Below are 26,801 nucleotides of genomic sequence, written 5' to 3' on the forward strand. Positions count from 1 at the left end.
AGAAAAATCCCACTATGTATCTAGCAATGATAATAGTAGGAATTACTACGATGTCGATCCTCAATTCTACTCCGATCTACGTCCAATGTCTTATTGCTTAAAAACTATAAATATGTGCAATGTTTTTAATTTACTTCACTTAGATTAGGGTTGACATCTTGCCGTAATGCAGGTTTCGTTTGTTTGCTTATGCCGTATGGTCCATTATTTATCTGTTTGATAGTAGGCATAAAATACATACTATAAGCCTTTTTGATAGAAAATAAAAACTTTATAATATATGTATACATAATTTGTACATCCGATATTCTCTTACGTCATATTTCAAAGTGTGCTTATAAATAAAAGCAAAATGTATATATTTTTAAATTGAAGGCATGCAGAAATAGAAGGGAGAAACTGTCCTTTAATGAAACTCAACTTTTATGTTGAGAATGTTACAAAATTTATGGAGTAATGAGTAAAAAAAAAAAACTTTTCTAGGTATATAAAAATTCTAGGTATTAGATAAAAACTTGGAAGACTTTTTATAGAACCATATTGAAAGTTCTAAAGTTAAATAATAGAGAGAAATAAATGAACAGAGACTTCTTTTATTTATTTATTTTACTCTCGAAGTATATCTCAATTTTTTTTTTTTTTCATATGGTAATTATGGTTGGAAAAGGTCGAAGGAGGCGAAAGAGCAAAGTAAAAAAAAAGGTGTGAAAGGAAATAAGACATGGAAAAAATTCAAAATAAATGTTGGGAACACGCAGAAAAACACTTGAATTATTTAAAACAATGCCCACTATCCTACCTCTCTTTGGTTTATAAATGTTCAAATAGAGACAGTCCTCGCTTTGATTTTGCAAATATGGAGTAAGAACTTTGAGATACTCGAATCTCCCCAAAGACATATAGCGTAATGCCCTCATTTCATCCGATAAATTCGGCAGAAGTTGTGGGCACACGGGCTTAAATTGAGTAGCATCATATATAGAGTTTGGAGGCCGTGACTCTGGATTACTCGGAGGCATAAATCTCTTATATCCAATGGGAGGAGCAGCGTATGGTAGACCAATGAAAGCCTCAACGTCTGGAAGACGTGGATGTTTAAGAACAGAGACATAGCCGCGAACAAGACCTTGTCGTGTTGAAATAATACGGCTTAGAGATGTGTTTGAGGGACTTATGAGGAGTACAAATAGGAATGATGACATCCATGCCTCAAATTTATGTAGCTCAACAAGCATTTTTGTCGATAGAAGGATGTGGATTTGATGACTTACACATGACACGTCACTAATTATTCCAATCAGGGGGATCACAAACAGACAGATTGAGGTTGGTGAGCCACTCTCATGCTTTTTTATTAATATTAATATTATTTAACATAGGAATCACATTATTTGAAAGTCACAAAAGAATTTAAGAAGAACTCTGTTGTTTTTCTTCTTATTTTTGTTTTCCCTCATTTTTGGCAGATGAATTTCTTGAAAATGAGCCAAAAAGTCAAAGCATATACATATATGTCAAGAATTACACTCATATAGCAACGAGGGCGTGAGGTTATTACACATGTGCATTCTGAAGAATAATTCCCTTCCCAGTGCCCGTTTAAATCAAGCAAAATATATTTTTTTACAAATAAATTCATTGGGCAGCTTATCATTTATTACTCCACGTAGATGTAACTTACAATTTGACTATTTAAAGAATGGCGCAGCTGAGTAATAGCATCAAGTGAGGAAATCCTTTATAGTTTTTTTTTTTTTTTTTTTTGTGCTTTTTTATTTTGAATTAATATTTTTGCATGCATGAAATTTCCAACCAATTTTGAATGTATATACATACCTGAGTGATTGTTCTAGAAAGTTTTCCCCACACTTTTTGGCCGACTCATTCTCTTTACTCAAGTTGTCAATAGATGACAACTCGACAAATGTTACGTACCTATTTATTTTATTTTAAAATGTTCGAGGAGTAATTAGTTAATGTTTCAAGTTCCTAAATACCAAATCATAAATTAAATAGAATGCTCTAATTAATGTATTACTAAAATATAAATATAAAGGAACTAGGAGCTTTTGTAACCTTCAATTGGTGACAAATAGCAAAAAAAAAACAATCTTTGAGTTTTCATATCTAATTTTAGTGGTCCTTTAAAAATGTATAGCAGTTTTGTAGTTGGTAATCAGGTTTTCAATTTATTTTAGTCATCACAAAAAAAAGTATAAATCAAATTAATATTGTTGTTGAACTAGACCCTCTAGAATTTGGAGGAAACAATATATTATTTGTGATTCATGTAAATCCTCTACACTTGAGTTGTTTTTAATATACATTTATAAAACACATCATAGGTCTCTCAACCTTTCCTTCAAAATAGTAATAAATCAGACCCGAAAATAACTGATAGTTATCTTATTTTCTCGAATTATGACTCGACTATTCATTATTAAAGAAAAGGGAATGGTTCATAGCTTAACAAAAGCCAGTTTTTGTTTAAGCAATTAACATCCAGAACCCTTATAAAGGGTAAGAAAATCAATAGTTGAGAATACTATAGTGATTTTTCTTACAAATATGCATTAAATCTTTCAAATTAAAAAAGAAAAGTTTGTCTGTACGTTAGTTAGATTGTCTGATCTATCCGAGAAGAAGTCCTTTTGAACAACGGGCATATGTAGCTCGGTGCATCATATTAAAGAAGAAAAGAGTCAATTTATAGTTGTAAATCCCAAGCATTTTTAGCGTGCAAATTTTGTTGTTGTTGTTGGGAACGTAAACAATTTTTATTTTCTAAAGTTGTAATAATTATTTTTTATTCTTGAGGAGAGAACATATAAATGTTCTATCAAATATAGTTTATTCATCTTATGAAAAATGGAGATTTCTTCTATTTTATTAAAGCATCTAAGAACTCCAATCAATCCTGATTATTACCCTTGGTAATTAATAAGGCAAAACTGTGTCCGTTTTTCGGTTTGTCAACAGAAAACTCATTTTTAACAATGAGCATGTGTGGCTATTATATCGTATAATAAGTCCCGATGCTTTCTCACAGATGGCACCACTAGTGACTTTTTTTTTTTTAAGTCTTCAAACAAATATTAAAACAAGAAAAGAAACAGAAGTACATATATATATAAATTAAACAAAATTTGTCTTCTGTCTGTCAGTGTCTAATGACTCCTAGCAATGTTGGGTACTCCCCCAAGCATTAAATTATTATAAATTTAACGAATATATTTTTCTGAATGTGTCCCTTTTAATATTACATTGAGATTAATGCAGCCCAATTACCGAAAATGTTGTCCACTCATGCTCTAAGAACATATATTCTTATGAAAATGAAAGGAAAATTTTAATTCACGCTTCACGGTTTTTACCTTTAAATTACATTTGCTCTAGATCGTTTCACATAGAATACAAACACATTTATGAAATTAAGGTTAAATTTTAAATAAAAATAAAAAATGTTTTCATGGAGATTTAAGGTTATCTTATTCGTACTCAAAAATTGTCTCTAACCTATAAAAAGAGTGAAAAATACATTAAAAAAATTAAAATTAAAAATACTCAAAAACTTGATTTGATATTAAACTTATTTAGTCCAATGGTTGACTTGATTTTTAAATATTTATTAAAATATATTAGCTTATACATAAATTTTCCTATTCGAAATTGATATTGAGGAGATTAAGAATTGTAACTTCTACAAAACAGATCAAGTAGATCATTTTTTAAGTTACAGTCTATACTCGTATGTACCGAGTGGTCCAATAAAATCTGAACACTTTGAATTTTAAACTTCAACAAGATGTAATCTATTAATTAACAATAGAATTTCAACAAAATTAATACCATAAATAAATGTTTGTCTAAGCTCTCTTAACCATTAATGTTGGCGTCCTTAGCGGCAATGATGGCTTCCAGTTGGCGAATCATCAATGGAAAACCACCAAACGAGAAATACTCAAAATAATTGTACGCAAGAGGAATCTTAGCCAAAGGGCTGCTGACTGAAGTGCTTTGGTCAAGAAAAATGGGATCAATCTCTTTCGGAATACAAAGCCTCGTAACAGATATACGAAATTATTCAGAATTATCCGCTTTGATATTTGTTCCACAAGATCACAAAGACTCCAAAACGACAAGTTCCCCTTGATTTCAACACTATGAGATCGAATCGTCAAAAATTGTAAGTCAGTGTTAGAAGCCAGCTAAAATTGCTGAGCAACTATTTCCCACAAAAGCATCGACCAAATACTTTGTAAATGTATTTCCTTACTTAGACCAACTAATAAATCTTTATCAGAATATGTCGTAATGAAGCTAATGTAACCATATTTGGGTAAACAAAGGAATGTTATAACAGATTATTTCTTTTCGGTGTTGTCTTTTGCAAACGAACTTCAGAAAAAAAGGACGAGTATTTTGGGAACTAGGAATAGTTATTGCAAAGAAATACCACATGAACTAAAGGATACCAAACAAGCACTTACTTTAAGCAACTTTTTGTAAATAGTGGCATAAAATTGACTGATTATCCAGGAAAAAAGAACAAAAATGTATTAATTTTAAGCTCTGTTCACAAAAGTGTGAACGTTCCAGATAGGCAAAAATAGTTACCATAATCAATTCAGTATTATAATGAAACTACGGATGGAGTTGATCTAGAAAGTTTCAACTTTATACGAGTTTATTCGACCAAAAAGTATTTTAACGGATGGCCTTTACAATTTTTTCATAATATTTCGGATTTTGCTGATATAAATGCTATTATATTGTACAAAAAAGAGACGTTAACAAATTACTTTCAATTTTCGCAACCACTAACAGTTAAAAATATAAAAAATAAATGGGTATTATTTTTGATATCCACCGTTGTTTAAAGGGGTCATTACTGTCCGTAGTTTTAGTGTCAAAGAGCTTCACGCAATCCTTACAAGGACTATTGAAATAGAAGCAATTTGTGGATATTTGGAATTGTCAGGTTTAGTGTGCTATGTGACTAATTGTGTATGCTTTAATATGTCGAAATATGAATTAAGTTTAATCATTCAACCTTCGTTTATTATTGAATTAGTAAGTGTTCAGATTTCAATGAACTACCCGGTGATAATACTTCTTCGGGGTCTAATATGTACCGAGTATTGGATAATTATTTGCCACTAAATTTGAAGAGTTTTTAATCAACTTTTCTTAAGTTTGAAAATCCAAAATTGATTAATAGCTTTTGTGTATTTCGCAAACAAAAGGTGGAACAATACAAACAACAAGTTAATATTTACGCACTCCTCCACGCGAGACTGCATAGAAAGGAAATTAGAGACGAACTTCAACATCGTTCTAAGATTGGGCTCAAGCTCGTGATGTCAAGCTTCCAGTCTAAGAACTCAACCTTATGATCTCAATCTACTAGACTGTTCACTTTATGTGTATGGAGAATTCAAGGCTTGAAAAGTGCACCACAACAAGTCGGACAACCTCAAGACTTCTTTCAGAAAAGCCTCGGACTTTAAGAGTTCCGAGTACATGTAAAGAGTTTACAATCCTGCTTAGTCCAAAAAAAGTCTGAACATAGCAGTCCCATACAATACTCTTACTACTTATTGGCTTTTGTACCCTTAGTAGTATCATTATATATATTTTTTTAATATTGTGTTATAAACTTCAAATAACATACCAACATATATACAAAAAAAAGTTCAAGATGAGAAGCCCATTTTTTATTTTTGCCAAAAAATTGTAAAATCGAAATTTGCAAATAAAATTGCAAAAAAATAGTTAATAGCATTTCTTGGCCTTGTAAAGATAAACACAAACTTACCAATATATTTCCGATCCTTGCAAAGATAAGAAACTTATGGAGAATAATGTTCTTAATAACTGCTTCATTTTTGCAAATATTGCAAAAATTATTTAATAAAATGCTCTAGAAATTGAAAATACTGTTGCAGTCTAAAATTTTATGTACAAAAGGCATCGTTTTGTGCCATTTGATCTTAAAAATTGAAAATTAACGTTTAAAAAAAAGACAAGAAATAATAAAAATTGAAAAAAAATGAAAAATTCATAAGGTTTTTTTTTCCAAATAAAAGAGGAATAAGGCATGAGGTCCCCGTCTTTACATTGCTGCTCAATGTAGGGAATGACAGATTTCTTCAGGGAGATTACCAAATCGTTGGAGTTTCAGCAATCCCAGCTGATCCAAAATGCCTCTGCTATGTGACGACTTAACTTTGGTGTTGGGTTGGAGCCTTTCGAAACAATGAAGTCAATCAGAAGAATTATGACCTTTACGTAGAAAGTTATCTTTAACTTCCGAATCAAATATTAATCCAGGAAAAACATAGATATTGAGCGCTAATGGAGGAAAGATTGAAAAAAGATGGCCAAGCTTCCGTACCACAAGGAACATCAAACTCCTGGGGGTCTGGGTGGAGAAGGAGGGTTGTCAAAAGAATCGTGAGGAAATCTTAAGGAGATTTAATCAAGCAACCTCTTTCTTTCCAAATTTAAACCTGAATATGTAGGACAAAATATCTGCATGGGACTTTAAGTTCTCCCAAAATTGGTTCATCTTTTAAGAGTAACGCCATACAATGAGGACACTCTTAAAAATATATACATTATAGAAAGCTCATTTCTCCAAGCGAAAAGGAAAAGCAACATCTCCTACCATAGGCAGTTAAACATCAATTTTTATGAGTACAATTTATATGCAAACAAATTTCCTGACAAATTTCTACAAACTTTATTTTATTTACAAATCCAATATTTAATGGTAGGTTCAGTTTTGTACCTAAAAAAACGAAATTGCAATTTTCCGCAATTTGTTTTTTTGTTTTGTTTTTTTGCCCATAACTTTTTTGAAATGAATAAATTTAGAAAACGTAGTTATTACTATAGCTGTTTTTTAAGACGCCAATCACTGGTTGATTTATAAGCACATGATAAATGTTCATATTTTATCAGACCTACAAATTTCAACTTGTACAACATCTTATAAAAATATTATTTTCATATTGTAGACCTTATTTAGAGAAGTATAAAAACAAGTAAACCCCATAGTTTTTTGGCAAGTTCCAAGAATCAAGGGTTAAGCCAGGAAAATTTTATCACCCTCTACTAAGAGCAGCTACATTTCATAAACCCCCTATACCTTGGCATTTAAAGATGTTACAACAGACTCTCTTAGAACATAATGCAATTCAAAAAAAAAATTGTCTTCTTTACCTGTCACAAAAATGGGAAAAAGTAATAATGAAGTCCCTCAATTTTGTAAAAGGAGAATAGGAAATTTACCGGACAGTTTCCAATTTCACCGGTCTGAAGTTACTTCAACTTGCCCTGTAAGTACTGTGGAAATAATTTTAATTCAAGCATCCATGTATTTGCAAGATGCATTATTTGGTCTTCGATATTTCTTCGATTTGAATATTCATCTTTTTAATTTAAGTGATTACTTTCCCGAGTACTCATTTGCCTACATTCTTTTTGGAATGTAGGCAAAGGGAAGGAAAAAGCTACCCCGAAACTATTGTTGTTTGCTTTGCTTGAGCTTTGATCTAGGGAGTTAATTTTAAACTATAACGTTAATTTTATTGCAATCTCTCTTGATGTATTTTATTATTATTTTAATCTTTATTTTGTTACATTAAATTATAATAAAATCCCAATAATAAAAAAATAAGAATTAGTAATCTTTGGAAAAAATAGTCAAAAAGCGACCTCATAAAGACAATAAAAAAATGAACGTCAAAATGGACGCCATTTATATTTTTCCAGTTCATCGTTCATTTTTTCCTGTTCGTTGTTCATTTTTTCCCTGTTCGTTGTTCATTTGTTCATTTTTCCCTGTACCTTCATATTTCCAAAAAAATGCAAGTAAAGTGTTGGTTTTTCCGTTAATGTCCAAACCAGCAAGTATTTTATATAAATAATATCGGCTGAAGAATTGCTCTCACAAAAATATCAGTTATATATATATTTATAACTATATATTAAACACTTGGACGTGTACACGAGCAATAGATGTAGTAACCCACATTTTCACTAATTTCATAGTAATATAATCATATCAATTATCTTTAAAATGGTTTATGTGTTACTCATTCACTTTATGGATCTACATTTTTCAATACCATGTCCTTCCTTGATATTTCATCCATATTCCATCAGAAAAATCAAATTTATTGTTCTTTATACAATGGACATGGAAGAAATAGACAAAAATGATATAGAAACTATCAAAAAGTCGGTATATTATTTTTAAATGTTATAAAATATTGTATTAGAATACTTAATTTCATGTTACTTTTTCCTTCATGGCATCTATAGCTCATTTGTATATATTTGTAATTACATACGGCAAACGATATAATATTATGTAACATACGAGTATATACATAATAGCAAGATCCATTATAATTAATCCTAATCTAACAAATATTGTAATTGTTTGGTAGCAGAGAATGTAATTAAGTCTTATTTAAGTCTAATATTAATAATATAATAGAAAGGCTAAAAAATTACATTTTTATAAAATTATGAAGTATTTAATTTTATATATGTACATACCTACATGGTACATAGGCTGGACCAAAATTAGAGTTCCTTAAAAAAATTAAACTAGAAAATGAATTAATACTTTTTAAAATGTTTAATATTGTCTTACAAATGACCAATATTTCATTCCATGTGCTAACCATTGTTTTGTACAACTTGGTGGAGACGCCTTGTCACTGACTTATAAATAGTCCACACAACGTATTTTAGAATATGTTGCCCACACAACCACCGTGGTTGTCATAAGGGAGTCCTTGCTTAGCCTTTAAACTGAATATTATACATTGCCAAGTCAAAAAAGTTCAGATTAGGGGAAAATGGAGTCCAAAAAGGGTTTTTTTTTTTTTTACTTTCCTCCAGCGAGATATTTTTTTAATTGGTCAGATGGTGGTGTACTTATTAAGTTTAAGTAAACATTATAGAATTACAATTAGTCCATCTGACCTAGGCTTTGTCTTTGAAGTCCATATGCATAAAGTATATTTTTTTCTCTAGGAGCGAGCAAGTATCAAGAGAATAATTTATGCCGAGTGCATTGAGCTCCTTATTTTTTAAATGATGGACATTCAATTGTTCATAGTTAGTAGTTTTGACACTAGTAACTCACGGTGTAACATCCCTAACCCAAAACTTAACCTTTATTTTGCTGTCAGCTGTGGATATTTCTGTTTTTCATCTAATTAGTATTCTGATCATCGATGGGTTTAATTAGAATTAGCTCTTGTCAAACTCTGAATAATTCCCATAATTATTATATAGTTGAGAAGAATTGCTAAACGCTACTACTTGACTTTTGGGATTTTTTTTTGTTTTTTTCGGAAAAAAGGCTATGTAATGCAATTAAAGTAACACTGTAAAGTATGAAATATCCATCAACGACATTCCAGAACAGTGATGCATATTTTAGAAAGCTATATGCCCAATAATATAACAAAGCAAACATTTCGTTCACATAGAGCATGCTAAATATAAGTAGAAGGCAGAGTAATTATTAGAATGGTTTGTTAGAATAAGGTTTTTACATATATGTAGTGTTAGATCAGTACTAGGGCTGATCGCCTTATCAGTCTTGTCCCCCGCCCCCCTTTCAGTCTTTTTTTTTTTTATCGGCCCGATCTTTTTTACCATTTAACGGTCCTAAGTACTGATACATCGGTCTTTCAGTCCTACAGTCCTAGGTATATTTTTATTTTATTCACTTATAGCTAGGATGGAAGAAAATAATAAATCATATATTTGATTAACTAGCGATAGTACTCGGAATTGCTAGGATTTATTACTTGTCAATAAGCTTAGCTTTAATAATATAGATATATATTATGATATTATAATGTGTACTCTCCTTTTCGTTTCTTTTTTAATATGACACGCTAAGCTTTAGCTACATGCCCTCGTTGCTAAACCTTATCTTAAGTCAAATTCATTATTTTTTAAATGTACTTACTTTTTTATTTCTTTTCTCATATGACGCACTGAGCTTTAGCTACACACACTCGTAAAAAAAGTCATTCACAGATGTCATTAGAATGTACTCGTTTTTTATTTTTATATGTAAATAAAGGATGTGAGGAAGTAACACGTGTATATTCTTTCAATTCATGGTTAAAGCAAGGAAGGGACAGAAGACTATCACGGCCATGAAAAACATGAAAATTGTAGACGTCGTGCCGAGGCTCAATTGTTCAAGCGATATAACGGTCTGGATTCGTCAAGTGGAACTAGTTAAAGGATTACTGGAACTGGATGAAATGGCAAGAGTAATACTTCTGTTCATGAATGGAAGGGTACAACCAGTGTACAATCAGTTGACAGAGGAGGAAAAGAAACAAGATGAGAAGATCATACAGGCTTAGAGGAAGGCATTCGCGATTAGTCCGTTTACGGCTTACGAGATCCTCAACACTAAGAACTGGATACCGGGTGAGTCTGTTGAGGTTCGTTTGCCCGAAACCAAAACCCTCATTAGTCTGATGGGAGTCTGGGATTGCGACCTTGCATTTATGGTACAGGCTATAACAAGTGAAATGAAAGCCTCCGCCCTAGATGAATGGACAGTAGAGATAGAGTTAGCTGTGCAAATGCAAAAATTGACATGTTATGGATGTGTTGGACCTTATCTCAAACTGGAGTGCACGGAAAGGAGGAGATGTTGTGTTTGTGGGAGGACCTGACAAAGAATTGAATCAGAAAAACTTCATGGGAGTTATGCCGGCGACAGTAGCACTCCAGGGAGACAGACAGGTACCATAACTCAAAAAAACCATCATAAAAATAAGATAAAAATACGTTTTGGTGATTGATCAACAACGGCTGTTCACAGACAATTATCAAGAGTTTATAATGTAATAATATATATAATCTGAGTATGAAATTAATATAATATAGTAATTTATTACTATATTATATTATATAACTATATGAAATAAAGAGGATCTTATTCAAGGACTGGTATTCAAGTCTCTCTCCTCAAAAGCTACAGATGTATTCAGTCCAGTGGCCTTCTTCCGGTTCCTTGTGTATCAACACTAAAAAGATGTATCTGAAATTTTAAAACAAATTCGGATGAAATGAAGATGAAAGAGGAAGTCTGCTATTCTATTTACGATAAAAGGATTTATGTTCCAAAGAAAAATATGCAGACATTATGCAAAATCGTCTTTTGTAGATATACTTTGTTTTGTAATGCACTACCAACAGCTTGTACAGCAGAACTACAGCGTTCATTAAAACCATTATTATACTTTAAATATTCTATTTAGGTGAAATAAAATTGTGGGCAGTATCAACATTTCCTTAAGTAGTATTTTATCTCTCAGACATTTTATTTGACATATCACTGGTAAGAAATAATCCATTCTAAAATATTTTGCAACTAAATCAAGGAATATATTTTAAGTTTTTTTAGTCATTATATTAGACACGGATTAACATCAGAATCGATTGTAGTACTAAGCTATCAGAGGCCAATGTATAAATTGGATAACCTAACATACTTTTTTTAATATTCCACGTGTGAATTTATACATTAATATATGATCATGCTTCGAGCTACGTTCAGCTTACCTATCCGTGATGATGTCAACGTATAAAAAGTTCCATTTTATAACTCCAGAGATTCATTTTGGAGCAGTTTGATTCAATCATCAAGTCCTGAACATTTATATAAATAACTAAACAGTTATCATTTAATGAAATATATTAAAAACGCGAGGAAATAGTTTCTGGCTTTTACATTTACCTATTTAGTATACCTTTTTGTATATATATGATATTCCAATCAGTTAGATCTATGTATAATATTGAAGGCCTTGGACAAAACGGGTCAATAAAGCCTTAGCATTATTTTAATATATTTACTTAAAAAATTATTTCATATAGTGGCAGAATGTATGTGGAGCTCTTCATATAGGAATAAAAATTGAGCTAACCAATTCAACATTTTTAGAGATTGAGTCCAAAAAGTTGTCAAGTTTGTGGGTATTTTTACATTTTACTCTCGTGCATATTTAACCATGAATTACTAAAGTAATCCATGACTTATCTATAAATTACAATATATAAATATGTACAATTTTTTGTTTTTATTAACATTTGCTTCAATGACGTTCAGTAACAATTAATCAATAAAATTACAGTCAAGTAGTACAATATATCTGCATGTATTACGACCATTTAATAAATAAATTATTTTTACCATAGTTATTTAAAAATTCAATCGTCTATGCATTGAAAAAATACGATAATCTTTCCAGATATCGTGAAAATTTATATCGATACTAATTCGATACAATATTTTATATTCGCAGATAAATAATAATACTCTTATTTGATGTCTCGAATTCAGGTTGTATTCATTCTTGGGTTGATAAGTCATTGGAAGCAGCCCATTTTCTTCGACTATGATTGTCCAGTAACGAAGGATCTACTTTTCAATGTTATTTTAGAATTTGAAAATAATGGGATTATCCAATCCTATCTAAATCTTAAAGCCTAACCAAAAAGGCACAATTATTTAGACAAAGTCGATCATGGCGTTGTAAGAAAATTTAAAAAATGAAATTCAGCTTCCCTATGTATTGATATCTCGCCTAAATCAGGATTGCCTGAAAACTTTTCTTTTTCATTCATGTATGTATGTAAAAAAATATGTATGCTATAATTTTTACTTATTGCTATTCTTTTATTCAACACTCTTATATTATATAATAAAATGGCAAATTAGAATACATCATAAATATTAATATAAGCTTACATACAGATATTTCATTATTATTAATATGCAAATTAATGTTAGTTTTTTTAAATAATTAGTTCTGAAATTGATTTTATTATTGTATAAAGTATCAAGCAAGGATATCGTCAAGTTTCAAAACAATCAAAATAATTATTGGAAAGGATTTACTTTTATAGATATTAATACCAATATAAGTTAAATATTTTTGCCTTTATACTTTTTGGCATGTTCCTAAGTTTACCATTTTGTACTATAAATGAATTTTAATTATATTTATTTACCTAATTTTTGTTGCCTTACAATGAATTAAGTCAGTATTTTAAAATTATTACTTTCCAATTATATAGGACAGAGTGCGATGTCCCTCAACAGTGACGTCATGATTCACATGATAATGAAAAAAACACAAGCGTAGAATATCCTTGCAGCCTCACCTTTATGTATACTCACCTTGGTCTAAATAAAGGACATGAGGAAGTAACGCGTGTCTATTATTTTAATTTATGGTTCAATCCAGGAAAGGAAGACAACAGACAAACAAACACAGAAATTAGCTCTATTAATATAGATTAAAGGACTCTAGGCAAAGATAAAGAGCCCATTGGAAAGAGTGGACGCTCAGCAGAAGAAGAGCATGTTTTTTTTCTTCTCTTGCTGATTGCCTTAAAATTGTCAGCTGCCATTAGGGCAATTTTAAAGGTTTTGAATTCAATTTATGTACTACTTTGTGAGCTTAATTTAATTATTTTTGTCTTAATTAGGCAATACTTATTAATTAAAATATATTGTTCATAATAGTAACGTGTTCATATTGCATATTGTAATAATAGATCAACTTTGACTAAAAAGTTTCCTGGCTTATCGTCCAAGAAAATGTTTAATTTTCCAAAAGACATCAATCGTAGGAAGTTGTGGATCAATGCTATCAAACGTGCGAATTGGACTCCCACCAGAGACTCAAAAGTTTGCCAAGTAATATAATCAACATTTTTTACTATGTAAGGGATGTGAAAATTAAGTTAAAATATCTTCAAAAACTGGTAGAGTTAGAAAAAGTTCAGGAATTGAAAATTGTTCCAAAGCTTTCTGAAAGTGTCATAAACCCAGCTACTTTTCAAAAATGAATGTTGCTGATGCAATGACTTTTTTTCCCCATCCAACAAGTGCGAGCCTGAGATACTCGACAATCCAGGGTGGGTCAATCTTATTAATGGCAGAATTTATTGATCTGATTCGTTCCTGGTTCGAACTCATAACCTCTCGATCACTGATGATGGCTTTAAGTCATCAAAATCTTGACAAATATAATGAAGCTATTCAGACTTTAAAAAAGGTAATCGCAGTCATTCGTCAATGTCATGTAGGGAAAAAAAGGTTATTGGAAGCCATAGCAAACTGGTATCATTTTGTCAACAACTTCCATCTTTCAGTTGTACAAGGAACTCCTTGAAGAAGGATTTTCATTCTTTTTAACTGGAAGATTTACTCAAGATGCCGTGGAAAAATTATTCAGCCTTATTAGGTACAATAGCCCAACTCCAACATCATTAGAGGCTCAAAACAATCGAAGAATAATTGCTTTAAGTCAGTTCATGAAGGAAAAGGGATCTTCCAATTATCAATATGATGATGGCGAATATCTAATCGATTTCTTAGATAATTTAAAAGAAGGAAGAAATAAATTTGACGAAGCAGATATTGTATCTTTTCTTCAAGAACTAACTCCTCAGCTAGAAAAAGATACTGTGTTGTCTGAACAACAAATTGATGTTTTATGTTATATTGCAGCTTATATTTTAAACTGAATCAAGACATATCAGTCTGTTTGTTTGGATTATCTTAGTTCTGTTATTTTGGACACTAATGATAGTGGGCCGTATTCAAAACTCCTTGATCTAAAAGATTATACCGGCCAATCTTTACGCTATTGTATGAAAGAAATCTTCGAAAGTATATTCATTGCAGCCGAGAAGCCATTTCGCAACTTTATTAAAACTAAAAAATTTAATGATTTAAAAAATGTAACAAAAATAATTGAAAAAGAAATAACAAATATATCCCTAACCGATTGTCATAATATTGAGACAAAAATTATTAGAAAATATTGCCAAGTCCACGTTAAGATGTTCGCGAAACTTTTTCGAAAGAGACGAACAGAGGAAAGAGGAACAATGTTCGGGCTAGCAAAATGCAAGTATGTATGAAATTGTGCAACACATTTCTTGATAATTGGCCATATTTAATTGTATGTATACTTTGTATTGACGGAGTTCTTCGTCATTTATAGGACTTATGAGGAAAGGAGAATGAACTAATGGATCAAAGCAAAGAAGCTTAAAATTAGAAGCTGCTACATATTCCTCTAGGCACCCAGCCAGTTTGAACAGGCCCTCCCCCTGTAGTGAAAAGAGAAGAATAAGAGCGACTACGTCACAACAATAACACCATATTATAGCCTATAATATGGTGTTATAATTTATAGGTCGATGTTAGGAACATAGTCTTCCTTGTTTTTAGATTGAATTGTTTATTTTTCCCTTAACCGCTCTTTCCCTAGGGTTCTTTAATATAGATTACAATAAGTTTATAAGAATCAAAATGTACCCATCGATTTCACTAACCTAAAAAATTATTTTGCATTTAATATGATTTGAGGTACAGTCTTAAATGGATCAAAGAAAATAATAATTTTTCCAATCGACCAATCCGTTTTCAACTTCTACATTAATAATTATTTATTAATCAACAAATTTTTAATAAAAAGACAATGTAGAGAAAAAGTACTTAAATAATTTTATAGTTACTATCAAAAAGAACAATCCCATATTACTTTATTTTTTTTTCCATAAATCATGATATCTATACGTTAGAAATACCATTGGACAGATTGATACATTAACCTTTGGCATCATTTCAGCCTAGTTTGTAATAAAAATCAGTGGTTCTCAATAACTAGAATCTTAAGAGCATTTCAAAGAAGTTCAGATGATAGAGCCCAAACGATTTATCAGCAAGTTTTTTTCAAAATTATGCGTAGGAGCATTAGCAATCGTTGTCTTAATGCCTATGTATACCTTTTTTTTCCTTGACAAAAGCAATACTATTTCGAACAAAAAAAGTTTTTAAATATATAAATCTACGAAGTAAGAAAGTTCTTTATAGAAAGATACATATTTTGTATGAAATAAATAAGACCGTTTTGGTTCATTTTTTATCGGAAACAAAAAAAATCTAGCACAAAATATGCGTATCAATATTCAAAATTGCTTGTTTCTACATAAATAAAGAAAAAATAGAAAAGAGCTATGACTCGCTAGTCACATATGGATCCATATAATACATTTCAATCAATACCATGAGATTATAAAAGTTGAAAGACTTAAATACAAAACAAATGGCAATAATAAGAAAGATAAGTATACTGTAAATCTGCGAAATATGAAATTAATAACAATTAATTTTTGGTGTATAAAACATATATAAATTAAACATAACAAATATCATTAATTTTAAGTTTTTCTTCTTCGAGACTCCATTTTTCATCATCATGATACTCAAATGGAATGTTTTTCGACTATTATGTAACACAACATTTAGATATTAGAGGAAAGGTAATTAAACGGTAAAGTAGAAGGGTTCTCCTCTATGGATACGCATTTTATGCTTGGATAACGATCGTCTTGTTTTAAAAATTCGAGTACATTTATCACATCGAAAACAAGTAGCGAGATGCCTAGCCTCAACATGACGTTTGACGTCTCTTTTGAACCGGGATTTGTGTGGGCATTTGAGACAACTAAACAAGTTATTTGAATCCCTCTCGGAAACATATTTCAAAAGTTCGGCATCCAATAATTCTGAAAAAAATAATAACTATTAAATCATTGAACGGATATAGAACAAGTTGATATAATACAAGGAAAAAAGGAATATACTTTTTATAGACTATAATCCTACAACCAAAGTAACCCATACTTAAAAAGAATAAGAACCAATCCAATGTACGATTTAAATTGCTAACATATAAGGATAAAAACAGACCATATCTAAGCATCTTAATGATAAGGCAATAATTAACGAGAAATAATATAGAGTGTATCTTGGAGCATTTCTTTTTCCAATCTGAGGTATTCCATTTTTTCCTTGCGTTTAGTCGAATCCATTCTTTTGTTTTCTTGAATTCTCAATCTGGCTTTTAAATTCCTGTTAAGTTTAAAAGCAACTGCTGCATTATAGATCAGGAATAAAATTGCTATAAACAACAAGGAACTGATGCATGTCCATAAAGTTTTAATAATGTTACTCGTATTCTTTACGTTTTCGCTATCCAAATTATAGTCTATCATATTTGTTTCTGTAGCCTTAAATAAGGCCCACAATGAGGCGACAGTATACGATTTTATAATGAAAAAATATGCAAAGGTTAAGCATAATATAGCAGCACCTAAGCTCAATACTACAATAACCAATAAAGCGTCTTCATCATTACTTAAACCATAGAACCCCATTCTTCCTTCAAGTGTTTTCAAATCCTCTCTTGATTTCCCGTTAGTTAAAAATTATACCTTACTAGATTTATTTCATACTTTTTGACGGTGTTTTTTAACTAATAGAAAAAAATATTATGACGAGATTTATATTATTTTAAAGTTTGGTTAACTTTTAATGCTATAAAATAAGTAACATTAATATTTTTTTTGTAATTTTGTATATTCATGATTTTAACGTGAATATCCGATTTAAGTTTCACGGCGGAATATTAAAGGCTATTCATTAACTTTACAAAGGTAATAACTTATTGCAGTGTGTATGAATACAACATTAATCCTATATATAAGTAAAATTTAAAACCAGTTTAAAACTTCACTCAGTTTTAAACAATCTATATTATAGATTTATATTTCTTACAATCATAAATCATATTTTTGTAAAGATTTTTAACTTTAAGGCAAGGAGTGTAATAAAATATTTCTTGTGTCTCTAGGTCCTCAATATCAGATAAATTCTACTCTTGATATGACCTATGAGAAACATCTTTAAAATTTGAAAACGCGTAAATTAATGTATTTAAATCACATTTAATTATCCCTATCTCTTAATTTTGCCACATTATAAATATTGGATTTAAACCCTCGAATTAACACACAAAGATAAAAAAGTAATAATACTTAAACTTGTAATTTGTGAATAATGCACTTAAGTATCATGGGGCTAAATTTGTGGCTGAAATATGATCATACATGGTTGAAAGGATTAGAAATATAAAAAGTATGACACTTGCCCCCGTATTTTTCCTACACAAGATAAGTATAGGTAAATAAATGATGATCACCGTTTGTTCGAGGAGAACTTTCAGTATCTATGACAGATTCGTGTTCAGGTATGTCTTTTTCGAGATATTCAGATTCATCTTGCTCATGTTCATCATCAAAGGGGTCCATTAAATCCTCCTGTGATTCAAGAGTTGGTAAATCCATGAAAGGAGTATTCAGGATTGACGTAGATCCTTCAAATATGACATCATCCATTTCCGAGTTTTCATTATCACTGGAACAAGGGACCGGGGATTTTTTTCTCTTCTTTTCCATTTCATGATTTTTCAGTGTTTGGGAGTGTTTGAGATCTTTTTGAGAAGGAGATCCTGAGGGTGATTCACCAGCATCAGAGGTTTGCTCTAAATTTTTATCTTGGACAAGGCCATTGACTCTGAGCTCCTGTGCTACAGAGAGAAAATCATTCAATTCCTTCTGCTCCACACGCACCTCTCCATTATACATAAAGGAAAGAACAGACTCTAAATGATTGAAATCAACTCCTCGGAGATACAGAAGAGGATGCTCATGAGGCACAGATTTGATCAAGGATCGGAAGAAGGAAGAGCAAGTGCTGAGTATTACTTTGTGAGCCTTGATTTGACGTGATCCACAGGCTAGGGTCACGTCGAAAAAGTCTTCATCATCCCGTAACTGGGAAAAACCTTGTTTTATGTTGGACTCAAATTCGTTCCATCGGAGGCAAAGAGTCTCTGTCGAACTCATCTAAATAAATAAAAAGATGGAGATATTAATTTAAAATTTTATATTAAAAAAATAATATCTCAATCTGGATGAGTTATGACACTTAAAAAAAGACACTCACCTTAATGCTTAAAAGGAACTTTACATAAAATCAAAAAAAAATTATCGAATATTAATTGTTTTTATTTAATAATATTAAAGTAAATACAGCAAGCTCACAGTTTTCTTGTGTAGCCCACTTTGCTTCTATCTAAAGCTTTACTTACACTAGGTATCTTCTTCCAATATTCAATATTAGCAAGTTACATAAAAAAATAAACATCTGTTTCTGCACACTCAACCTCTCAAAAAGAATGGAATATTAAAAATACTTCACAAAATAAAGAAATAAATTCCTTCCTCGAACAATAATCATCAACCTATCTCTACATTAGGCCAGAAATGGGCTTATGTTATTTATTGGTTTAAATGTATATATTTATATTGAATACCTGTAATAATTATCGTTTATTTGATAGATTCCTCAAATAATTATCTTTAACACATTTTCACTTGTATCAATGAATTTTTATTTTTAAGCTAAAGCAAATTAAGGGCTAATAAATACATATTTTAGGTCATACCGTAGCTATACATCATACATGTACGCTTTTGATGAAATACCAATGAAAATACGGCATTAATTTGAGACATATATATATATATGTCCAGCATTAATACAGGAGATTTAGTTCATGTCTACTATTTGGAAGTATATATTCAATTTATAGGTATCTAGTTAAGGTGAATAAATGTAACTTATCAATATAACAATGGCGTCGTCTTTTTACTCTTATTTTAAGTATTTTGTCAAAATAAGTAAATTATACATTTTTACTACTCATTTAAATTTTGCCCTATGATTCATTGTATCCTAAAATTATACCGATCAGATAGATTAAAATATATGAGAATTACTCAAAAGTGGATCAAATCTAAATGAATAAATGAGTTTATATTTCTCCGTCCTAGTTATTATATAGTGTTGATCACACTCGTGAGAAGAGATTATAATGTAAATTAAGAATAAATGTATATACAAGAATAGGCATCTTTATTATAAACAAATGTAAATAACTTATAAGTCATGTGAAGCAATAGATAATAAAGTCCTTAAAACAACATACAGTAACATTGTTAAACTTGGGGAATGAAAACTTATACAATACGTAAAATGTACCCAGGTTTATATAATTATATAGGTATTTAGAAAAAGTACTAAAAATTGTTGGAACTAATAAGAACTAAAAATACACAGATTGAACGTAAATAATCAGTATTTTCCTTATTGGATACAATAATAAATAATCAGTAATAAAATACTTTATTACAATCTATGTAGGCTTAAAAGAAGACTTGGTCTCATTACTTTCTACCACAAATTTGCTGTTTAATATGTTTTAAGCTAAAAGTTAAAATTATCTCCTCTACACAGGATACTTAAAAAAGGCTACTTCTAGCACGAAATGAGACTTTCTGAGCACAAAAAATAAACTTCCCTAATCCCAATAAAGGCATCTTTAAACATAGTTTTTATTATAAAACGGATGTATGGTTTCGTCAGGTAAGTGATGCTGGCGTCTAACGATTTTTACTCCATTCAATTTTTGTATGGTAGATCTATTTTATTTGCACTTTACATTTGTTTGTTTAAAACTTCTTGTTATTCAGACCTCATATGTTTTACTTTTAATGACTCAAATGTTTTAAAAGTCATCCGTTATAGGTTTTAACTTTCGCCGCTGGTCGAAAATAAATATCATAATATATTTTATTCTATATCAATTATCATTTATTTATTTCATCTTTTTAAAAAAAACTCAATGTAGGAGGAATTTCAATTCCTTAAAGGGGAACATTACAGTAGGTAATATAAATAAATACATTTTTTTATTAAAGCTTTAAACAACGAAAAAATATAATCTGAATTTCGGTATATATATTTTGTACTTCAAGCTTCTACACTGAAAAATGGATAAAAATTGCATTTCCAGGTCAATTTTCATAATTATTACTGAATTCGAAATCTTAATATCAAGGTAATATTTCCTCAATGGTGCTCAACCTCGTGCTCTCTGAGTGCTTTCCTTGTGACAAATATGGAGAGACAAGTATAGCTGTAATAGGAAATAAAAATATTATGTGATACTTAACATAAATATGTAAATCGTACGCACCAAAAGGACAGATCCTCCTCAGTTGATTTCCTTGGAATTTTGACATTCCCTTTGGAAGGATCATCATTGGATGGTCTTCTCGAATATTCTTTCTTGGGGTCTTTTTTATAACTTTTGGAGTTTTCGTCTATTTTTGAGGAAGCTTCATGAGTATATTGATGTGGAGAGATCAAATTCGAAGTTGTAGATTTGTCGTTAAAATAGGAAGAGGTATTTGGTCCTAAATATATTGAACTAAGCAAGCTGCATTGATCTGAGGTTGATGAGTTTAATGGAGACTGTTGAACGGTGACGTGGTTCAATTTTCCAACGTCTATTTTACTAACCGGAGGGATTATTTTAATACTATTAGATATATCAACATTTTTCTTTAAATATGGAATATGAATGTTCCTTTGATTTATACGGGTTGTTAATTGATTTGACTGAGATTCCGGGGTAGGCTTATTGAATATCCTTAAAACGGTTGTATCCTTCACCTTTGGCGTTGGTCTTAATTCTCCTTCAGACATTGTTGATACATTTTCGGAGTCATAACCTTCTAATTCTTTATTTGTCTCTGTTTTGATATACATTTGTTGGCTTATCAATTCATTTAATTCCGAAGTTGGGATTCCCGAATCTGGAGTTTCTATAATTTCAAAATCAATAGTATCTATAATTTTATTCTTGTGACTAGAAATTTGGATTTTAGCCTCATCAGAAGTTAATTTTTGAGAGGTAGATGCTTTTTCTTCATTTGAAAGTGGGATTCGATCATCTGTTACGTTATGCACTATTTCCTTGTTCACAAACGAATTATTTTCTTTATGACTCTGAAGTATTGAGCCGTCCTTATATTTTCTTTTTTTACAATGTGGCTTAGGTGATGAACTTTTCTCATCAGAGCTCGAAGAAGACCCGTCTTTGAAATTATTTATGTAGGTTGGGATAGTATTTGTATTATTACTACCTTTGTTATCCCCAACTTGAGAAAGTTCATCTGAGTGGTCCGACGAACTGCTCGACATAGAGGAATCGTCATAATATTTGATCGGGAATACGTATTTATCCTTTTTACCTGATGCTAAAAGTATATAAATATTATATTATTAGAAAAATTATAACCGTATTTTTATATTAAACCATTCTTACAAACGCAAACAGGACATTTCCAAAATTGTTGCTTGAGAACTTTGACTTCCGATCTCGACACATTAATGCATTTGATATGATACCATTCATCACAATAATCACATCCAATCATCCTACTCTTCTCAGGTTGACGGCAAATACAGTAAACCGTTGTTGAAGGTATCGGAAGTTTCTGTAAAACACAAAAAAAGAGGAATTCATTTTATTAACATAGTAATAATGACCCGACCAAAATACATTTCCCCCATTCACAGCTCGATTATTTTATGAAATGAGATCCTAATAGTTAATAAAAATAATTAAAAGAAAGATGTAATCCATATTCTAAATCGGTCGGGTCTTATAATTAACTTGTATGAATCAAATATGTATTTTTACCGTTGTATTCGATAATGATATCTTCAAGGATTTGCATAAATCACTTAACAAAGTAATTTTTTGTGAGTCTGACACCACAACTTGTCCCGTGTAGAGAAAGCGAAGTAGACAATCCAGGATATCCACCTTCACACTCTGCAAAAAACAATATATACTTCATACAAAAATACAATCCTATTCAAGATCAGGATCTCAAATCAGGAGAACAAGCTCAAAACTCAAGCTGTTTGAGGCTTACATCAAGGGAGATGTACATTTTCTCGTCCGGATTCTTCATGGAATTGATGAGAGGGGAGATGTGGGACAGGACTGACTGATGGGCATGCCGCCGGGATCCTCCAGAACAGATAAACATTAAATCTGAGAGGCATTCAGACTCAAACGAGTAATTCACCATATCGTCAAAGATCCTCTCCACATGATTCGTCCGATTGATTCGCACGTTCACCCTCATTTTTTCATACGTTCAGCTCCAGATCAAGCGCCAATATTATTTATTTAATAATTAATAATAATGCACGTACGTGAACGTACACAGCACCACGTCCTTACTTTTATTGTATCACGCAATCTTTCTTCCCAAAAAGAAATAGAAAAAGGCCCAAAATTAGTTGATATTTAGCAAATTCTTCCCAACTATAGAGTGATTATTCAATAATCGTTGGATATTGTTTACAACTTGAAAGGAAATAACTCTAAATCAACCAATCAACATTCAGAACTCTAATTAGAGGAAAAAGAAGCAGAAACATTAACAGCTGACAATGAAATACCGTATATACTTTTGTGTTAGCAAAGTAACGCCATGAAGAGTATTTTCAGGAGTAATGACGTCGCAATCTCTCTGTTTTCTCTTATTTGCTCTAATAAACTACAATCTTAAATCCAGTTCAACGTACTTTTTAATTAAGCTAGACTCCATTTTTAAGTAAATTCATACAGAATATGTCAGAATCCTTGCTGGATGATCCTAAATGTATTGATTTACTTTTTTAAATACGATTACATAATACTCTTATCATTTGTCAAGACGATTGAAAATATCATATGATGAATAAACAATATTTTTACCCCTTCATTAATGACATATTATTAATTATTACCTTTCTGATTTCCTCAGTCTTTTTCCGTTATCTACTGGCAACTGTATGAAGAAATTATTAAGTTGGAACCTTTTCTTTCATTGGAAGAAGAAGTTGATTCTGGATGAAATAATAAAAATAGATACCCACCTATCGTGATAATCGAATTTCAAATTAATTACATTCCTAAAATTACTATGATAATGCCAATATATTCATGAACTACTTTTAAAAAATGAATTTAATAGGGGGTGAGAACCTTCCTTTTTCCACCTTCTTCATCCTGCTTGAGGACTTTATTATAAATACATAAAATTTTCGGTTTTATGTAAGACAAGATAGCACATATTAAAAATGTACTTTAATAGAAAATAAATTTTGAATTACCGAAATACGAAAATTAAAAAAAATTCTTTAAAAAAACAAAAATATATTTTGTAAAAAAGAAGCAAAACACAATATCTAACCTAAAAACTTCTTCTAAAAATAGATACAAATTTATTTTGTCAAGTGTTCTATTTTTTGGAAATCAAAATAGAATCGGTGGTAATGCAAAAAGGGTCTCTTAAAAAATAAATGAGGCCACACTAATTATTTGGCATAATGATATATAAATGATATTAGAAAGATTGTTGAGTAAATTCTAATGAAATATGTCTTACTGATTACTTTGGAGTGGTTTAATAAATAATTAAGACATTATTGAAATATAAGATATTGGCTCTAACATACGACAGTCAAAAAATTAACTTATTTAATTATATGGGGTGAGGTTTATTTTGATGAGGTTAAATAACTCACTCCTTCGATATACAAAGGAATTTTTTATTAATGATGGAACAAAAGAAAAATTTAAAGGCACCAATCCAATATAAAAAATAATGCAAAACTTAAAACAGATAAACTAACTCGATAAACTAACTCATATAAGTACCATAAATTAGGGTAACCTGGCATGTTTTTATTTCCAAAATAGAGAATAATTGGTTTATGGTGTAAATATTAAGAAATTTAAAAATTAAGATATATTATATTTTGTATTTGGGAGTTAACAAGATATTTTGTGTTTTTGTTTTATAAAGAAAATATTTATAATTTCTGTATTTCTTTAATTTAAATTATATTTTCAATTAGGGCGATATTTAACATGTACAATTTTTCCTTCATAAAACAGGACATTTCCTTTAAAAAGTACTGGGATATGATGTAAAAAGATTACATGTCTAGGCAAAAGAGAACGATTACCGATTGTTCATACAAGTATAAATAGATATTTAATAATTTAATTCAATACAGACTACAACAGCACAATAAAAAATCGCTACAGAAATGACAACTATGTCATTCAAAAATGATTTCCTCCGAAATAAGATTATCTATTTCGCCTTTAGTGAAGCCCAATGTGTTTCTTAATATTTCTATCGAATGTTCCCCAATTCTTAGTGGCTCAATTGTAGATATTTGCGCGGGTGTTCGTGACAGTTTTGGAGCTGGAAGAGGAACACTCTCTCCAGAATTCGAAATATGAAAATTATTCTTAGTTAATTCATTACTAGAAACCTCATCTATGCTTAAAACTGGAGTGACACATGCATCCACATTTGAAAATATTTCTTCCCATTCCTTTCTAGTTTTTGTTCGAAATTTGGACGCAAAAATGTCTTTCAATTTCTAAAAGTAAATAAAAGAATAGATTTTCAGTATTGGAAATATTCATTTTTTTACTTTAGTATCTCCACCAAATTGAGGATATTCTTCGTGTGGATAAAGTTCTAATTTATCAAGGAGGATGGAATAAAACTGAGGTTCCACTGTTCCTACTGATATATATTTCCCTGGTTCCTTAGTTTCATAAACTTCGTAGAAATGAGCACCTGTATCCAACACGTTTTCACCTCGAGGATTTCCCCAAAGATGTGGGATGTTTTTGGATTGATATAACCAAGTGGATAAGTAGGAAGCACCCTGCAGAAATAATTATTTAGGTATACTACAATTATGTGATAACCAAACTTTCAGTACAATTTAAACAAAATTAAAAATATGATAAAATCGAGTACAAGGATTTATTTTTTGTTAAAAGGACTAAACATTTAGTAGCTACCTGAGTGATTCCACAATCTATGATTTGGCCTTTACCACTAGAGTTGACAGATCTTTCGTATAAAGCAGCAATAATTCCAAAGGCACATGTTAGGCCACCACCGCCAAAATCTCCAACAATATTTATAGGAGGTACAGGTTTTTCATTTACTCTACCGATCTTGGACAAAGCTCCAGAGAGACTGATGTAGTTTATGTCGTGTCCAGCTCTATAGGTCAAAGGATTATGTTCCTGTCCATAACCTGACAATCGAGCATAAATTAAGCTTGGATTTTCTTTCTATTATAATTAAGTTAAAGCATTTTCAATTATACCATATTCTATGGTTTCAATCCCAGGGTAAGTACTTACAGTGAGTACGTCAGGGCAAAGTTGCAATTTTTCCATGACCCCAGGTCGAAATGATTCTAAAAAGACATCAGAGTTATTGACTAACTTTTTAACAATGCTCCTTCCTTTTGAGCTCTTTAAGTTGAGTGATATTGATTTTTTACCACGACAACTAACATCTGGATAGACAACAGCATCAGGATGATTGTCCACACGAATGACTGAGGCACCAAAATCAGCAAGAATCATTGATGTAAAGGGTGCAGCAGCTAGACCCGCCATTTCGACTACTCTTACTCCTTTCAGTGCCATTATATTATTCAGTTAGTACCACAATCGGATCGGCGGTTCTTGGGATACGTACAGCTGATTTCAACTCTAAACTCATACATATTTCATTGAAGTTTACTTGAATTAAAACGTTTTTTCTTGCCTAACTTTATAATATTACATTTATAAATATAACCTTCAGGTACAAAATCAATTTAATTAGCTTGAATAAATAATAAGAGAGATTCACAATACATAAATATAATCTTATCAATTATGGATTAATAATTATCAAATCATATGGAGTTGACAGTAAATCTGTGAAACACTTTTCAAAATTCTGTTTACTAGGTGACGTCAATATTATACAAAGGTATCATAACTTATGTCACGAAAGTAAAAAAAAAAATCATCAAAGATTTATTATGGAACCATTCAAAACCTCTATAATTATTAACAAAGTTTTTTATGATATTA

At 30.6% G+C, this 26,801-nt stretch overlaps 4 protein-coding genes across 8 annotated transcripts in view; all 4 read right to left on the reverse strand.

The window, feature by feature from the left end:
• Positions 1-1,496, reverse strand: part of LOC121129099 (neuroligin-1) — a 49,830-nt gene extending 48,334 nt beyond the window's left edge. Inside the window, exon 1 of the mRNA XM_040724774.2 lies at positions 800-1,496. Coding sequence (XP_040580708.1) covers positions 800-1,235 — 436 coding nt within the window. The 5' untranslated portion in view covers positions 1,236-1,496. The remainder of the gene's footprint in view (positions 1-799) is intronic.
• A 14,621-nt stretch (positions 1,497-16,117) lies between these two features.
• LOC121129100 (uncharacterized) lies at positions 16,118-19,415 on the reverse strand. Of its 2 annotated transcripts, none has more exons than XM_040724777.2 (3): positions 19,302-19,415; positions 18,126-18,831; positions 16,118-16,650 (listed from the first exon to the last, which is right to left on the reverse strand). In XM_040724777.2, exons 2-3 carry the CDS (start codon positions 18,829-18,831, stop codon positions 16,409-16,411), a joined length of 948 nt encoding a protein of 315 aa, XP_040580711.1. In that variant the 5' UTR covers positions 19,302-19,415; the 3' UTR covers positions 16,118-16,408. The 2 variants fall into 2 exon arrangements, with proteins under 2 accessions (XP_040580711.1, XP_071749525.1); XM_071893424.1 differs by lacking the exon at positions 19,302-19,415 and adding an exon at positions 18,932-19,103.
• Positions 19,416-20,618: 1,203 nt separating this feature from the next.
• Positions 20,619-23,104, reverse strand: LOC121129101 (uncharacterized). 2 transcript variants are annotated; one of them, XM_040724779.2, is made up of 6 exons: positions 22,777-23,103; positions 22,539-22,673; positions 22,161-22,332; positions 21,979-22,092; positions 21,027-21,930; positions 20,619-20,966 (listed from the first exon to the last, which is right to left on the reverse strand). In XM_040724779.2, the coding sequence occupies exons 1-6, from the start codon at positions 22,990-22,992 to the stop codon at positions 20,900-20,902; spliced, it is 1,608 nt and encodes a 535-aa protein (XP_040580713.1). In that variant the 5' UTR covers positions 22,993-23,103; the 3' UTR covers positions 20,619-20,899. The 2 variants fall into 2 exon arrangements, with proteins under 2 accessions (XP_040580713.1, XP_040580712.1); XM_040724778.2 differs by having other exon boundaries at positions 21,027-22,092; positions 22,777-23,104.
• A 1,783-nt stretch (positions 23,105-24,887) lies between these two features.
• LOC121129102 (alpha-methylacyl-CoA racemase) lies at positions 24,888-26,706 on the reverse strand. 3 transcript variants are annotated; one of them, XM_040724782.2, is made up of 5 exons: positions 26,219-26,675; positions 26,076-26,131; positions 25,725-26,003; positions 25,346-25,585; positions 24,888-25,291 (listed from the first exon to the last, which is right to left on the reverse strand). In XM_040724782.2, the coding sequence occupies exons 1-5, from the start codon at positions 26,364-26,366 to the stop codon at positions 24,962-24,964; spliced, it is 1,053 nt and encodes a 350-aa protein (XP_040580716.1). In that variant the 5' UTR covers positions 26,367-26,675; the 3' UTR covers positions 24,888-24,961. The 3 variants fall into 3 exon arrangements, with proteins under 3 accessions (XP_040580716.1, XP_040580714.1, XP_040580715.1); XM_040724780.2 differs by having other exon boundaries at positions 26,076-26,706; XM_040724781.2 differs by having other exon boundaries at positions 25,725-25,966; positions 26,039-26,676.
• Positions 26,707-26,801: the final 95 nt, after the last annotated feature.

The sequence above is a fragment of the Lepeophtheirus salmonis genome, chromosome 14, assembly GCF_016086655.4.
Source record: "Lepeophtheirus salmonis chromosome 14, UVic_Lsal_1.4, whole genome shotgun sequence".
Taxonomy (NCBI): domain Eukaryota; kingdom Metazoa; phylum Arthropoda; class Copepoda; order Siphonostomatoida; family Caligidae; genus Lepeophtheirus; species Lepeophtheirus salmonis.